Source organism: Mus pahari, chromosome 12, assembly GCF_900095145.1.
Source record: "Mus pahari chromosome 12, PAHARI_EIJ_v1.1, whole genome shotgun sequence".
Taxonomy (NCBI): Eukaryota; Metazoa; Chordata; class Mammalia; order Rodentia; family Muridae; genus Mus; species Mus pahari.
Genome location: NC_034601.1, coordinates 36,998,285 through 37,015,526, shown reverse-complemented (window position 1 = coordinate 37,015,526; position 17,242 = coordinate 36,998,285). Strand labels below are relative to the sequence as shown.

Below are 17,242 nucleotides of genomic sequence, written 5' to 3'. Positions count from 1 at the left end.
CATGCTACCTATTTGTTCCAATCACTTGTTTGCATTCAGTACTTTGATTCCCAACAAGTGAGATCAGTGGACGGAGTTTCCTGTCAGTTGTATGACATCATGGTGTAGGCCATCTGGCCCTATAGTGATTCTAATCTTGCTTCAAAGAACTCTTCCTCAGCTCTGCATGTGACTTAGCAACATTCTCAAACCTATGTGGCCTACGGTGAATCCTAGGTTTTCTCCACAGAGGAGAGACATTCTTAAAAAGGTCTCAGATCTTGCTGGAGACATGGGCAAACATCACATTGTAAAAGAATCGTTAGCTGTTTACTCTATGGGCCATTATAATAAAACAAAAAGAATATATGGTATTGAAATGACCAGGAATTCTTTCCAAAGGAGATATTCCTCCAACAAAAACCCAGACCTTGTCCTTATAATAGGTCAGGTGCATTATCAAAGCTTATGATATGTCACTGGTATCTATTTTCGGAAACTAATACTAAATGATGCTGAATTAACTCCCTCTTCCTTATTCGCTCTATCTAGACCAGCATGCACTCTTCTAAAACTTTACTTAAGGATGTGGAAGGCTCTGAACATGGCAAACACATATCCTTCAGTTCTAGTACAAGAGGAATAGACTTCTAGAGAAATCCTTGATTGCCAATGTATCATATTGGAATATGGCACCCCTTCCCTATGTATTACTAGCTACTCTCTTGGATAGAAATCCCTATCCTATCTCTTGATCATTCATAAATACTTTTATGCATCCTGTCTGTCCTCTGGATCATGTCAAAACTGCAAACCATGAAGATAGGATGTGACAGATTTATAAACTGATGTAATTTGCTAGAAGAAATATAAAATTCTGCTCAAATTCCTTCTTTCCTCCCCCCTCCCTCCTTTTACCCCTTCCTCCCTCCTTCCTTCCTCTTTTTCTTCCTATTCTTCCCTCTTTCCCTTCATTGTGCATCATGTGACAGCTATTTCAAAGGTTAGACAACTTGATGTGCCATGACTCTGTGAGATAACATCACATTATGACCTCAGCAATAACCCTTCATCCTTTCCCAAGGTGAAACACTTTGGATGCTTCTATACAGTTTTAAGGGAAAGCAGCGGCTGGTTTCCTAGCAAAGATAACCCACATGCAGAGAGGCAGCCTTCCTGTAAGACCTCCCCTAGGCCAACCCTGTTGGCGATATGATGATGTAGGGCTTTGGAATGTTCATACTTCTGCTTGGACTCATCCCACATTGCTCAGCTTTCAGCGTTAGAGTGAAGAGGACTCTCACAGATGTAAGTCTAAACAGAGTAAGGGAGGTGAGGGTAATCAGAGCCCCGGTGGCCTGGCTTTGGGTATTGACTGGCCTCTATGGGCAATGGTGCCACAGGCATCAGCAGTGCTGCAGGAAGCCCATAAAGCGTCAGCCTTGAACTCAAGGATAAGAATCTGCAAAGGAGAACAAAGCCTGGATTTCCTATTTTGTGATGACCAATACTTTTAGCAGCCTCAACAGAAGACTCGGGCATCTGTCTATTTTACGTCTCATTCACAATATTTTATTGGATCAACAATCTCCAATTAAGGGCATTATGGAGCAAATGCGGTGTTACTTGAAGATTAGTGAAGGGGCAAAGCAGGCCTGCTTAGGGTCACCTTGGGCTCCTCTTCCCTTGGTGGGGGAGGGGTTACCATTTGGATAACCACTTGTTTCTGGAGGTTTGTTCATTATACACGGCTCCTTTCTGCAGTGGGGCTCAGCCTTCATAAAGCTATGAAACTGATGGATACTCCAGGCTTGCACACTAAGAGTGAAATCAGAGACCATCTTCCTCCCTTAGGTTATATTATCCAGGCCACGGGTCTGTTCCCTGTCTGCTCACCCCATTGATAGTAGGCACTTTCATGTACAGTGATATTCTGAGTGACTCCCAGCTGGGTTCTGAAAATGAGACCAGGAGGGGTATGGGGTCCTGCCCTCAGAAGGAGCACAGCTTGGTTTTGAATGCACACTGATGTCATGTGACAGCCATGAAAGGGGGAGGAATTCTGCTCCTGGCCTCCCACCCAGCCCGTCTCCCCCAGCAACTTGTGACAGCCGCACCTCACAACTACAATGCAGGACAGTATCTACAGCACAGTGGGTCTATGTACACATGGACCATTCCCCTGGCATGCTTTAGAGAAAGACACATACACACTCACACACACGTACATCTACGTGAGAGCGAGAGACTTGAGCACACGCGCACAGTGGAGAGGATGAAAATGGTACTTCCTAGAGTTGGCGGCGTGACTAGTGTTCTGGGTTGCTGGGGCAAAGGGAGGTGGGGGTAGAGAAAAGGGGGATATTTGGAATGGGTGTGCTGAGGGGATAGAACACACTGGATGGGGAAAAGGGACGTTCTTAAAAGTTAAGATGATCCAGGCAGGGGAGCCTGAGAAAGGCTCAACACAGGTTTCCGTTGATAGTCCAAAATGGCGACGCATCAGCTCAAATGAAAAACAGAAAAAAAAAAGATTATGGAAATATAAACACCAAAGGCAAGACCTTCTTTTTCCCCACAGGTGAAAATGGATGAAGGAAGGATAAAGTGTGGGGGGAGTTAATATCCGTCTGGTACTTCTTGAATAGTCTCATTTGTACAACATCAGATGTCCTTAGCATGATGGAATCTTTACACAGCAGTCATTTGCTTAGAAGATAGACACATATTCTGGGAGAAGCTTTCCCACCCTAAATTATACTCAGATTTTTATTGAAGGATCTTAAAACTGTTTTTAGTGTTGTATTTTCTTCCTTTTTCATATTCCCCCTTCATTTATAAACACACAATCTTGTGAAACAAAAGTCTCCCCCCCATCTTGCACTCTCTCTCTCTCTGTATCTGTGTGACGCATTTTTGTGTGTTTTTGTAATTATTTTTAAATTTTTATTCTATTAACATTTGCTGAGAAGGCAGAACAGGGACGCTGCCAGCAGCCACAGTGGTACGGCCAGACTGACGGATCCGTTGATTCCTCTCACCGACCCGGGTCCTGCAGAGCAAAGGAGAGAGAGAGAGAAAAAAAATGAGCAACTTCTGCGGGTTAACAGCATAAAGGTGGTATCAGAGGCAAGGCGTGGCCAGGAGGCAAGGCGTGGCCAGGAGGTAAGGCGTGGCCAGGAGGCAAGGCGTAGCCTGGCACTGATGTCTCGAGTCAGGGCTCAGGATCAGACCCATCATTTAAGTTCTGCTCTCTCTGAGCTCTCTAGGTTATTTTAACCATGAAGGTACTCCTGCTGGAGAAGTTGCTAGGGTGGCTGCCATGACTGTTTTCAGCTACCCTCCTCTCCCATGCTTTCCACATGATGACAGCGAAGCCATCGCTGTGAGTTAGACTCCAAGCACTGATGCTGAACCTTCAGGAGCTCAACACAAGTTCTCCCTGCAGATAACTACAGCAATCTCAGAAGGGCTTGGTCATCAGTCTCCAACTTCTTTGTTTCATAGGTGAGAGGCGGGATGGTTTATCCTTTAACGGGGGTGGGCGGGGACTATTATAAAGTAGCATTTATGCATGGGTCCCTTAGCACGGTTGAAGTCCTATAATCTCACGAAGAAGCAAAAGTCCTCCTACCCAAAGTTATCATCTTAGAATGAAGAAGAAAATCAAAGGCAACAAATCTGGCCAAGCTGTCGAGGCTCACGGGCAGGTTCAAACCTGGGGCAATTGAGAATGGACCTCACCTGGGACTGCTCCTTGGAACGTCACTCTGGGTCACTCAGGTTGTCAATGAGGACAGATTGTAGGGGAGATGAGTTTGGGTTTGAGGGGATAGTGAGTGGAGATGAGAGGAATTCGTATTTGTGTGCTCCTGGCACTATAGCAGAAATGGGAGGTCTGACTTTCGACCTCATGCACACTTCAGGTCCCATTTCCTCTTTTCATGTGGCTGTATTTAAATTTCATTGAAAACAAAAACACAACAACAAAAACCAATCCCCCTACCCCTACCGAAGAGACAGTGACTTTAAGGCTACGATTACTTAGCCTTAGACAATGATACTCAGAATAGAAGCTGACAGGGCTGTAATTATGGGTCATCGAAGCTTTAGGGGCCATGTATGCACTCTGTGTGAGTGAGTGAGTGTGCCTGTGTATGTAAAACCGATGTCCTACAATTACTAATGGAAGCATGTTCTAGTCTATGTCGTGTCAGCAAACTACTTACAATGTGTAAGACTGCAGAGAGTGTAGCACGGAAAACTACTTAAGTAAAGAATGACTTCCTAAACGATGCTCGGTGTCAAGCGCTAAAGCAACAGGAAGAGTGCAACTGAACCGATCAACAACCGTATGACGCCACAATAAACCATGATGCGTGTTCTGTTCATAAAACTATAATTATAAGTGCACAACTGCGTGCTTGCTGTAACAAATACTGCCTTCCAGAGAAATGTAGAAGGGACTGAGAACTTCATCCACAGTGACATTTCCACCGCTCATCAGCTCCTCAGATTTAACCTTAGTGTCTGACTCCAGAGTCATTGTCGCCACCACGTGGTGAGCTGCAGTAGTGAATCTCGGCAGTGTCTCCCTTAAACATTTGGTGGGTGAAATTCTGGTTAAAGCAATGCTAAGTCTAGACAAAAAAAACTACTGGGAGATGGGGACCGTGTATTTTTTTTAAAAAGTCTGATATTTTGGCTGGAGTGCCACAGAATATTGCTTAATATGAAAATATGAACATATGCAAACTTTGAGCCTTTCGAGTATGCAAAATGAGCTCTGTCTGGTATAAAGCCATGGAACCAGACTAAACAAGTCAAATATCTAGCAAGTCTAGTCAGCTCACTCTGTGATCTCCTGAATGTCTATGGTGTCATAGAAGGGACACCCTCTCCACCTTCAGGTCCAGTCTCATGAGGGTTAAGGTTCAAAGCATCTGCAGTGGTTGGTCACCAGTCTCTGACGCTGAGGAGTCCCCATACTTCATGGAAAATCTTCTCTGAGCGCCTCCTCTCCTCCACCAAGCTTTCTGGATGCCGGCTACTCTCAGCCTCCCTAAGCACCTCTCCTGGTGGCAAAGCTTTTCTCTCGTATCTTTTTAGTGGCTGGGCTGCCTGTATTAGTGTAACCAGCAAGGCTTTCAGAATGAAGAAAATCTGTACAAAAATGAAGATCTCATATGCCAAAATGATTTGTGTTTTGCTCTAGTATGAAACGTCTATAAAGAGCCCGATTTGCTTCTTTCTGTAGTCTCATTGTTAGTACTAGGACAGGCTACATTGTTTCCTTGACATCTCAGGATTGAGTGGTGTCTATGGACAGCTAAGAGAATGGAAGTGGCCTTAACATCTTATTCAAATTGTAGGAAACATTAAAGAAGGCAAGAGTTCTGTTATTGAAAAGCATACTGTATATTCCTAGGAAGCTAGATAAACACGTTAAAGTCAACATGTTTGTTAATGTGTATGCGTGCCTAGCTATGTGTTCTTTATCACCTATCCACCAATCCACACACATAGGGAGGTTTACATCCCCTATAAATACTTACCTATACATATATGACATATGCATGTATTATTGGCCTTTAAATACACAATACAAGCTAACTCCTACTTTTACATGTTGCTCTGTGTTGTAACAGGAATTCCTACTATGCATGTGTCCATAGTTTTTAATTTTATTCCTGATAGTCTTGTTATACATCTGAAATTCATTGTATACATCTGGTAAAGATACCTTTGCCTCTAACAGTTATTATTTATTAAGTTCTCTCATATAGTTATTTAATGCGCCTATGTGGTTTGCTCTTGCCATAATTGATTTTGAGAGTAAATAAACAGAATCAAGGAATCCTGTAAATGGGTACCAGTTGGGGAATTATTACAAGTTAGGTATGCAATTATAGATGCATACAACTGCATAGGAGACTACTCCGGTTAATGGCTAGTTCAGGGAAGGATAATCCACTGAATCATTAATTATGTTTTAGTTCCTAGTTATGAAATTCTGCTTATTTGCTGGAATGCAAATGATAAATCTTAGTTTCTGTGCCAGATGGCCACACTCTGCAAGTGCTTGCATATACTGCGAGCTATCACAGAAGCACGGGTCTGCAAACACAACTTAGCCTTACAAGCAGGCAAATAGGTATACAATTCAAAAGCCTGTTACATGGTTTTCACATCACAGAGAACAATTACACCAGGACATTTAACCATATCTATGTGGGCATATAAACGTGCACACACTTTGGCATGTGTGGTACTTGGTGACTGTTCCATATATACAACACAGAAATTTTGGTAACAGAAATGAATGAAATACCAACTCAAATCAAAGATATTTGTGATTTGAATCAGGCTTAAATTAAAAAAAACGGTCTTATTTATTTATTATGTGTGTATTATGTTTGTATATGTTTGCATGTTATTGAATGTGTGTGGCCAGAGGGGAACTAATAGCAGACAATTCTCCTCTTTGCCCATGTGGTCCTGGGGACCAAACTCGGGTCCTTTGGCTTGGCTGCAGGTGACTTTACCCACCAAGCCATGGAGACTGTACTGGCTTGAGGCTTTTAAGGCTTATTAGTAAAGGCAAAATTTACCTGCAGCAAAAATAATAAATCAGAAATTAACATTCCCAAGGTTCTCGGAATCAGCTAAAGGACTGTGCCAAATGAGTACTAAATTGCATCTTTTCCTGACCATGCTTATAAAAGGGCAAAACCTGAATTTATGGCAAAGTTTATTTAAATATCCTGAAATTAATGAAAAGGATTGGGGGGAGCAAGTTTCTCTACTGCTATCCAATGTAGGATTCTGAGATCATCATTTTGCTTTTTCATAAAGACTCAAAGATTTCACAAAGTGTTTTTTCTTCAACCATCTATTTTTGTGACACTTTTTAATGCACAGATCAATGATGATTTCCCTTTTTTCCCCCATTGTGACTGGATTTATTTAAAGTCATCTTTAACCATGTCTGCAATGATCCCCGGGTGTCCATTGCAGCCAATGAGAAATCAGGATCAGTATTAATGTTTGTGTTTCAATCATACAAAAGAAAACTAGTTTTGGAATTCTTAAAGGCTGATGGAATGACTAAAAAAAAAAAATCTAAACAATTTTGGAAAAATATGTTGAATAATGGAGGTTGACAATCTACAGAATCTCCAAAATATTTCTGATCTGTATGCTCTGCCTGTGTTGGTGACCTCGGAAGCCATGTTGAAGGCAAGTTCGATAATGCTGTCTCTGGCTCCACCTGCTGTCTATGTCCTGTTAGTACAGTTTGCTCTGTGTGAATTGGGGCTTGAAGCCTGTGGAAGCTGAGACTGGAGCAGATGAGAGGCAAGATGACGAGGGTTTTGAATTCTAGACCTTAAATGCAGGCTCCTCTCGCATTTTCTCTCTATCTTTACCCTCTAGAAAGTGGTTTTTTCGGACAGCTGACACTCTCTTGTGATAACGTTAAGAGCAGTACATCTTTCTCCTCAAAGCAGTCATGATCGTAGTCCCAGTGATTGGAAAGTGGAGGCAGGAGGGTAAGGAGGTTCACGATCAACTTCGTACATACAAATTTAAGGCTAGCCTGGAATACACGAAACCCTGACTCAGCAAAACAAAACAAAACAAAACAAACAAAGTAAAACAACAAAACGAACACACAAAAAAACCCCAATATCAAATAGTTTCCCACACCTTTTATGAAAAACTTAGGTACCACACACCCAATAACTTAACATGATGATATTTGAATAATATCTGATGTCATCACCCACGTCAAAGTCCTGAGGTTTCACCTGTGTCACCAGACAGATTAATGGATAATTTGTAATCATACTATTGGGGAGAAAACAGCTAAAGAGGGTTTTTAATATTTTATGTTCCTGGTTACCTCTTATCTGCTGAGACAGTGGTGACCTGCAGAGATAGACCACAAAAAGGGTATAGGTTTGAGCAACCATAAAACCTGGCTTTTGGATGCTGGAGGGCATTAAATCCCCCCGCCCCCCACAATAGATTTCTACTGTTGGTGATGGTCATGGTCATCACACGTTTTGTGAATTAGAAAGAAAGCTATTTTCTTTAAAAAAAAAACCATGATTTATTTTTATGTTATATTCATTGATGTTTTGACTGCATGTATGTCTGTGTGAGGGTGTCAGATCCCCTGAAAGAGGAGTTACAGATGGTTGTGAGCTGCCATGTGGGTGCTGGGAATTGAACCCAGGTCCTCTGGAAGAACAGTCAGTGCTCTCAATCACTGAGCCATCTCTCCAGCCCGAAAGCAATTTTCGTAAGAGACAACTGACAGTCAAGTGATGAACGACGGTGACATCTGGTCTCCTCCCGGCTTTCTTAGTACTTGTCTTGGGACGGACAACGTGAGGTGGATCCAGTGTATGCATAGGAGGGAAAGTTGTTGCTTGCATTTCATGAAACCTCGGCAGGCTTGCCCCGTCTTTGTGGAGATAGGAATGTAGACTGTGTGCCACATGGCTGACGGGAGTGCATGGAAATCATGGAATAACCATCCAGGTAAGCTATAAGCAAGTGAGACTTCAGGAACTGAGAGAATGGAGGCAGGGTAGAAATGTTAACTGCGTACGCACTTCATTTCGTGAGCTGTTGTTTAGCCGTTGTGTCTGATGTAGGCATCACAACTTGGCAATGTATTTACTTGAATCGTCAACAAGTGACTGTAAAATTCTGAAAGCTTTGACATTGGGTAGCAATCATTCTACAACGTGAGATCTGTGGAATGAACCATAGCTGCTTAAGATGAAGTGCAGAGGGGATGGCAGAGGATGTTAAAGTGAGTCACTGTCAAAAGTTCTACCAGGCAGGGGGAGGACCCTTCATTAATAAGAAAGCTCACAACCTGGGGAAAACCATTGCCAGCTGTCTTATTGAAATTTTTTTTTTTTTATCACAGATCACAATGCTAAATTAAACTCAGGTGCATGAGACCACACTACATGGCCGTGGAATCTTAACGTAATGTCTAAAAGGTTTTATAAACAGCAATCATACCTTTTGGCTTGAAGTGCACGGTGGTGCCAATTTCTAAAAAAAGAAACATTCAGCAAAACAAAAACAAATAAAAAAGGCTTTATCAATTGAGAATAAACATGAGGGTAGCTGTCACTCTCCAGTCAAAGGAGGATGAGAGGAAGGCGGGTAGAGGATAGACAGTAAGAGAAACGGCTGATCGAGACCGAAGGACAGGCGAGCAGAAAGAGATTCTTCTCAGACTAAATAAGCTAGGAACAAAAACTGAATGGCAGCTACTGAATCTCCACGTTCCGTGCTCTGCCGTTAGACCAAGCACAGGGGCTCCAGCATGGAGTGTAAATGTCGTCTGGACTGCACTGCATGCGACCATAGAATGTGTCTGATCCCCAGCCTTATTGTGACCCCATTCGCACCAGTTGGCCTTATCTAACTCCTTACCTCATTCCTACTCCAAGTTTCACAATTGCTGTATCATCTACTAGAAATGTTCCCCTAGGTTTCTATACTGTTCGGTCATTCACTCCAGTCGCCATTATAGGACTGCCCCCGTCAATCCCTCGAAGTCACTACTCTCTCTCTAATCCTCAACATCCTTTTACTGAGCATAAGGGTAAGAAGCACTAAAGCCCTTCCTGGTTTGATTCCCTCATTTGCTTACTGGTTGTCATCTCCTAAGGGCATCCACAGTGCATGATGGCTCATCCACCACTGAATCTAGTACTCAGCCCAGACCACGAGATATAGGAACTTTCTCCAAACATTTGTTGCACGTGTTAATAAATGTCAAGGTTGAATGAGATTAGATTGCTTAAATATCTGGATTTCTTTTTAAGCATCATTGCCAAATAATTCATAGGAGTCCTGTACCTTTGGAAGTAAACAAGTAAAAATTTTTATAGGGTACCATTTTCTATTTCAGGACCAACTAAATGATTGGTTAGCTATGGGAGTCCATACTGGTGGACTGACATACAGCAGGACTACAGGATCAGACCTGCAGACTGAGTAACACAATCTAGCAGAAGAGATAAAATGCAGAAGCTCTTTATACAGAACCTCTGCCATCTTATAGTTCAGCTTCCATTTTCTCAGTTCTCTCTCCTTCTCCCTCTCCCTCTTCCTCTCCCTCTCCCTCTCCCTCTCCCCCTCCCCCTCCCCTCCCCCTCCCCTTTCTCTCTGTGTCTTTGAGGATAAACACGCAATCCATATTTCGGTATTTGTGGCTTTCCTACCTGTCTAATCTCCTAAACATCTGCCATCTCCCCAGCTTTCTTTTTCTGCTCCCTGGAACCAGATTCCCTCTCCTGGGGTATCATGGCTTCTGTAGTAGTGACCCTTCCGAATGGGGATATTACTTCCAGTGAGGAGTCTTTCTTGGTCTCCTTAATGATGTCTGGGCCTTTTATTTTCTATCACACTCATTTCTGCCTTAATTTGCAATGTGTTTATCTGATGCTTTGATTAACAGTTGTCATCCTCCCTGGACTCTGACTTCATGAAGTCTGGGGCTGTGTCTGTTATTACATGATACGGTAGTCCTGTGCCTGACAATCATTCCGCATGCACATGAAAACACGAGAAGAATAGACACCGCTCCCATTGCTTCTGAAACAGAAAACTGGGAACCTGGTTTAGCAGACCGGGCTCGGCTCTTTGAAATCATGCCTGACAAGTCACCACAGTTCCTGATAACCTATTCATGCCCTTCCTTGTATAGTTCTCCATGTGTCCATTTCTGAAGGAGAGTCTCTCAAACAGTATAACACTCCCTGGCATCATTCGGATAGTTATAAAGAAAGGCATGGTTGTCCCAGTGTCTGAAGCTCACAAACGTTTGGCTATTTCTCATCACTAGCACAACTAACGCCAGCCAGCCTGTCCCCATGTTTGTATGTACAATAGTTTCCCTGAACTGCTTAGCTTTATCACAAATCACTCTGAATGTCCTCTTGGTTATGATAACTGGTGCTGCTCATGGTGAACTTCTAAGGATGCCCAGAGACACCAGCATCTCTCAGACCCTTTGCTATGTGAAGAACATTACCTATAGATGGTCCAATCAACAAATACATTACGCTGTAAGTTCATATAGAAACACGGAGTACATTTCTTCTTAGGAGGCAGCTGCTTATTTACCCCTAAATTCTAGACCTAGAGGAGACCTTTTTGAAGAAAAAAATTATGGTCTTTTCTTTTCCTTTCTTTGCTAAATCTGGTGCACCGCCTTTGTGGGAAGAAGTTTAAGCAGACAGGCAGGGCAGTGACTCTGATTAAACTGAGAGATACCTCTTTAACCTTCCCATGCCCTGGTTTTATCATTTGTACACGAGTTTAATGAATCTGGCCCAGACAAATCTGTTCCCTGGATGACATCATTACTCAGGGAGCTCTCCCTTGCACCTAGCACACATTTCATTAAGAGTTGTTGTTACCATCTTGTGGTGGGATCCTTCTAGAGAGGATTGTTAGTGCGATTTTTGTAGTGGAAGAAAGACACCCTGATTAAAAAGCCACGCAGCATATGTGCCAACAATATGATGGGCAAAACATTAGGAGACCTTGGCACATGCAAACCAGACAGGAAGGAGGCTAATTGGGCAACAAATTCCTTAGGGTGCAATTGGCAATATGCTCACAGGAACCCACTGACACAGGCTTGGGTGAGAATCTGAACGTTCCAAATGAATGTGTTGGGGGAACAATTCGCTATTCTTCAATTAAAGAGAGAGAATTACAAGAAATATATTGAAACACTCCCACACATTTAACTCCACGAGGTAACTGTGCAAAAATGCTCGAATGTGTATTTACTAGTGCTTAAAAGATAAACTGAATGCCTAGTTACATTTTATAGCTATTCCTTCCTTTTGCGGCCATCAATTGATTTCTTTGTGAAACAGTAAAGACCTTAAAGTTCTAACTTCAATTTTTCTTTGTGAAAGTGTGATAGGCTTGTACTATTTGTACAACTATTTCTAACTCATCATATTCTGGCTGATTAGTCCCTTTCTGAGGAAGCAAAACTGTCTGATTCTGAGCTTGTTTGAAAACTTGGTTATGTCCTGCCATCTTGTGGTCACACTAGGACATGTTCCTAGGTGTCTTTGGAAAGTGTCATCTCTGTCCACCAGGTGGCAGCAGTGAGTGAAAAGGCTCGTAGTTTCTCTAGCTGGATGGAGCTGGTGTGAAATGTCACTCTTTAAAAGAGGCCTCATTATTATAGTGAAGTCTTTAAATCTGATCCATAATGCCTATATTCCATCCTTTTCTCTAGTGAGAGGTTGTTTTATATTCTTGACAAATTTTATATTCTGTATTGCCAGGGATACTGTTCCTGGAAGGACTCCCTGGGTCCTTCAGGAGAGTCTATCCACAGACTCCGACTTTTCTGTTTTTTTCATGAACATTTCCTCCTACATACTGGTCTTGCTTCTGAAAATATGTTTAAGAAGAGAGCATAGAGATGCAGGTTAGAACTATAAGCAGACACATCTGCAGTCAAGTAACAGACAAAACTTTGGAGGATTCTAGAACCAAGAATGTTCTAGCATTATCCAACATCGGTGTTGTCAAAGGCTGACTTTTTAACTCCCGAGACTGGGGCAGAAGAGAAGGGATAGGTGGGAGGTCAGGAAGCTCATTCTTCCTTTAACCTCTGTGATCTTTCTCTTCCTCTCTTCCTTTGTAGTCTTTCTTCTTCTCCTCTTTTGCTCTGTCCTCCTCCCCCCCAATCTTCTCCTAAAGTGACCATTTTGAAATATTTCACTGGAAACTCCTTTTCTTTAGGGAGCGTTCTTGTCACCCCAGGGCACTTGCAGACCTTATCAGACACAGAAAACATTGTCTGCTTTTGAGTTCTTGGGAATGGGGGTTTGGGTGTTGACAGCAGAGGCAGTGATCAGACAGTAAGACTTTAAGGATTCGAAGCAGCTTTGCATAGGTTGACTCTTGACCACAGCCTCTGCCCACAACATTCCGTCATCCTTATTTACATGGAAGGGTCCTGCAGCAGTGTTGGGCTTGACATTGTTTGCACAGTTGTCATAATCCCAGGGACTTTATTTGAACATAGGTATCTCATCTGTTACCTGTCGTGCGTGTATTTGAATAGGGAATAACCAGTTCTTATCTATGGGCACAACTCTTTCTGCAAGGCCAGTGCTCTGCCCTGTTTGCTACAGGTTTGAAAATAACACATTGGTAGCTGACTTCATATATTTAGTGACATCTTCTCTCTCTCTCTCTCTCTCTCTCTCTCTCTCTCTCTCTCTCTCTCTCTCTCTTCCGGGTCAGAGTTAATAATTTTCTGGGTAGAGAGGGTCCAGAGTGGACAAAGATTTTGTCTTCCAGTTGCCTGAAAGTGCTATGTAAGAGGTGTGGTTTAAATCACTAAGGTGGGCAAAGAAAAGGGGAAAGGGGGATGGGGCTTCAGCCTTCACTCTCCTTCCCTTACTGACACTAAGGCCCCAGAGCATAACATTGGCAGGGTTCCTCTGTAGAAATTGGTAGGGGGTTGTTCTCTGACATTTTGTGTGTGTCACAGTTTAAAAAAAATAAAACCTTTATTATTATAGTGGCTTAAAAGGGGGACATTTTTATTAATTCGATTTTGAAAGCCACACTTTGGAAGTTATTAGTTTCCTACCCCTGGGCTTCCTCTCTTTACTCGGGGGCTTAAGGATTAGTGGCTTCTGCCTCCAAGTGTAATTATTTTGCCTTTTGCCACAGAAAACGATGTGCCCTCTGACTCCTGCTTGTATTGTTAGAGCTTCTGATTTCTTCTGTGTGTAATATTCAATTTGTATACATCTTAGTGCCTAATATTTCTAGAATATTGGTCTCTGAGACTCATCAGGAATCATTCTGGGTCTAGGCAAGACCAGGTCAAACCAGAAGGTGACCCGAACCTCACCACCCAGGCTGTTCCATCTCTGTTCTTGTTTATTTATGCTGTTGCAGAACTGGGACCCAAATCTGGGTCTCACACAGGCCAGGGAAGGCTCCAACTACTGAGTTCTACCTTCAGTCTGAGGTTGTGGGGGTCCAGGTTATAAGAGGGCTGCTCTTTCCATGAGGAAGAACTAGTATCCTAGTGACTGAGGACTCCTACCATGTCATCAACATTTGAGAAAGGATGTCAGCATCCCTTAACTAGACTGTGACCAAAATGGAATCCCACACTCTGCTTTTGAATATCTCAGAGGGCTTTGCTCTGCATAGTTGACCATCAGCAGGGAAGAACTGTAGCTGGTTAAAGGAGAGGATAATGATGCAAACTTACCAAAATATTATAATCCTAGACACAGTGAGTGAATAAATAAACTTGAACTAAAATGAATACTGACATAGTTTGTTATAAAATGTGAACAAAACATTTGAGCCTTGTTTATTATTCTCATCAGTTGGATTGCCAAATCTCCACAAACCAAATGTTCTATGATGAATAGAGTACAAAAAAAATCCTTTTAAAATGTAAGTAATTTTTGAAAATTTATTTTACTTTCTAAAATATAGAAGAAATAAATGTACAAAAGGGAAAATACTAACCCTTCACTACAGAGGGAGAAGGTAGGTGTCCTCCAACTTGAGTGAGACCCTTACTGAGAGTCGCAAAGGAAACACAGGGTAACATGTTGTAAGGCAAGCCTTGTACCTAGGACCAGAAAGTGTCATGACAATGCTACAGTGGAGTACAGGACAGCAGAAAGCTGCTCCTTACCCTGCCTCTGCCCCAGCCTTGCATAAGGCACAGACATTCCTCAGCCTTGGACAAGGTGGGGAGTAGGGAAGGATCTAGAGCATGTGGCCAATAGAAATGTTTACATAAGATGTTCATTTAAATCATTTCAGTGATGTCCTCCATGAGGAGGTAGATTGTATGTGATCTTCATTTTTTTTTCTTTTGTAGTTTCAGAATTTAAAAAAGAAAATCTTCTGTTACAAGTATATATTGTATTTGTTTTCAAAATGGAAAACTATAGACAACAAATCATGAATTAAAAATAGTTTAGAAGCTAAAATAGAATTAAGCAAAGTTGCCAAATAATTGAAGAGATAGGTCTAGCTGGGTATCTCTTGTCAACGAGCGAAACACTCAGTATTGGGAATAGCTTACATCTAATTCAGGTTTTGGCCAAAGGGGTCCAATGGGAACCTACAAACAACCCAGGCTGTTGCCAAGATTATATATCGCTATCCATAAAGTGACAGCAAGGCCTCCTTGCTGAAGACAATACCTATACAACTCATGCAACATGGAAAGTCAAGCTGGTGCCTACATAAAGCCTTTACCCCTTATAGGCAAGCATCTTTGGTATAGGAAGGTATTCAATATGATACCAAAGGAGAAATGTAAACATCAACTTAGCTACAAACGCCTTGATCTACAATGGCTCCCTGCCTGCAAGATCTGCTTGTGCAATGGCGGCACAAAACATGTGGCACAACCGACCAATGCCTTATTTCACTTACGGCTCACTCCATGAGATGGAACCCATACCCAACACTGCTTGGGTGACCAAGACCCTAAGACTCCATAGCCCAAGGTTCTAGGGTAAAGCTACATACCAATGATCTATTTAAAGACTATAACAATAAAACCACTCCTAATGACCTTCGGCAATAGATCAGTGCCTTGCTCAGCCATCACCAGAGAAGCTTCCTCCTGCAGCAGATGGGAACAGATACAGAGACCCACAGCCAGGCTTTATGCAGAGTGAGAGACCTTGGAACTCTCGTCACTAAATGGTATACCTCCATGAAATCCCTCCCCTCAGGCGTCAGGGAACCCTGCGGAAGAGGAGGAACAGGGACTGTAAGAGCCAGAGGAGACGGAGGACAAGCAAATGAGGATGACAAGCAATCAACAGGATGACGTACATATGAATTCACAGAAATGGAGACAACACGCGAAGGGCCGACACAGGAAGTTTTCTAGGAAGAAGTCTCAATATCAGCATGAAAGAAAAGAGAAAGGAAAGTGGGACTGGACAGAGGAAGGAGACCTGTTCTGTGAGGAACTGGAAACCCAGATAAGCTCTAGAGTTGTCTGGTATGATGGGAGGGAAGGGAGGCTTTGATAAACCCCGCTGTTACATCCTCTACTCACTGGTTCAAGTTTCTGTGTCTGGCTGAAGGCAATGCACAAGGACCAGCTCAGCTGAGAACCATCAGCTACCACTGCTTCAAGCAGAAGGGAAAAGACATGCTCCGGGCTTGAAGGCGTAATCTAGGCTAGGTGGCATGTATACCGTATGGTAGAATGTACTCTCAGGCAGTGTCTTAACATTCGTCAGTAAGGACTGCAAAGCAAGTGGCTCACCTTACCCTGAGTGTCCACAATCTTCTCCTGTTACTGCAGGGCAAGTCCTAAGGAGGACTGTGATTGGCCTGAGACACGGGTACACCATTAACTTAGGTGCTTCTCTGGCTTTTCAAGTCTGGATTATACATTCACAACTGTATTATTTTGTATATGTTATATACATTTCCTTTAAATTCGGGGATTATGATATACAATAATCAAGTATTTGAAGTGTTTCATGATTGTATACATCTATGTAACCATCACCTAAAACAAGATATAGAACGTGTTGCTTCTCCCATAAAGTTGTGCTTTTGCTGTGAACTTGAGAAGAATGAGTTTTTATTTCTACTATTCTAAGTGGTCCTGGACTTTATATAATTATAAACATGCTACATGGTTAAAAAAAAAAAAGTAAATCTAGGAAATTTTCAAAAAAGGCATTTTCATATTTGGCATCTGCTTTCACTATTCTAAGGTGACTGGATCCCTCCCTTAAAATTAAGTTGATGGATATCATGCAACAAAAGAAAGGAGAATTTAGTATCTGTGATGTTTAAAGGATATGACTTCCCAGTGTGCGGTGGTAAAGCAGTACAAGAGGCTTGCACAGGTCTACGGCTCCTTCTGACCAGAAGCCTGATACACTGTTTGACTGTTCCTATAAAGAGCTGCAGGACCTGGCTGCTGTGAGCTCTACCTCATGGACTATCACAGAAAATACACTCTCATTAAACAGCTCACAATATGAACGGAGGACTCCTGAAAGTCTCTCACATCAAGGCTGCTTATTTTCAGCGGGTGATGGTGGCGCACACCTTTAATCCCAGCACTTGGAAGGCAGAGGCAGGCGGATTTCTGAGTTTGAGGCCAGCCTGGTCTACAGAGTGAGTTCCAGGACAGCCAGGACTACACAGAGAAACCCTGTCTCAAAAA

General features: G+C 42.5%; 1 protein-coding gene across 4 annotated transcripts in view; it reads right to left on the bottom strand.

Annotated features, from left to right (window-relative positions):
* Positions 1 to 913: 913 nt before the first annotated feature.
* Positions 914 to 17,242, bottom strand: part of Lsamp (limbic system associated membrane protein) — a 2,126,592-nt gene continuing 2,110,263 nt past the window's right edge. For 2 of the 4 annotated variants that reach the window (XM_029544403.1, XM_021209061.2), the window contains 2 exons: positions 9,022 to 9,054; positions 914 to 3,031 (listed from right to left, as the gene is read on the bottom strand). In XM_029544403.1, the coding sequence (XP_029400263.1) occupies positions 2,934 to 3,031; positions 9,022 to 9,054 (131 nt within the window). In that variant the 3' untranslated portion in view covers positions 914 to 2,933. The remainder of the gene's footprint in view (positions 3,032 to 9,021; positions 9,055 to 17,242) is intronic. The other 2 variants (XM_029544404.1, XM_021209062.1) reach the window with 1 other exon arrangement.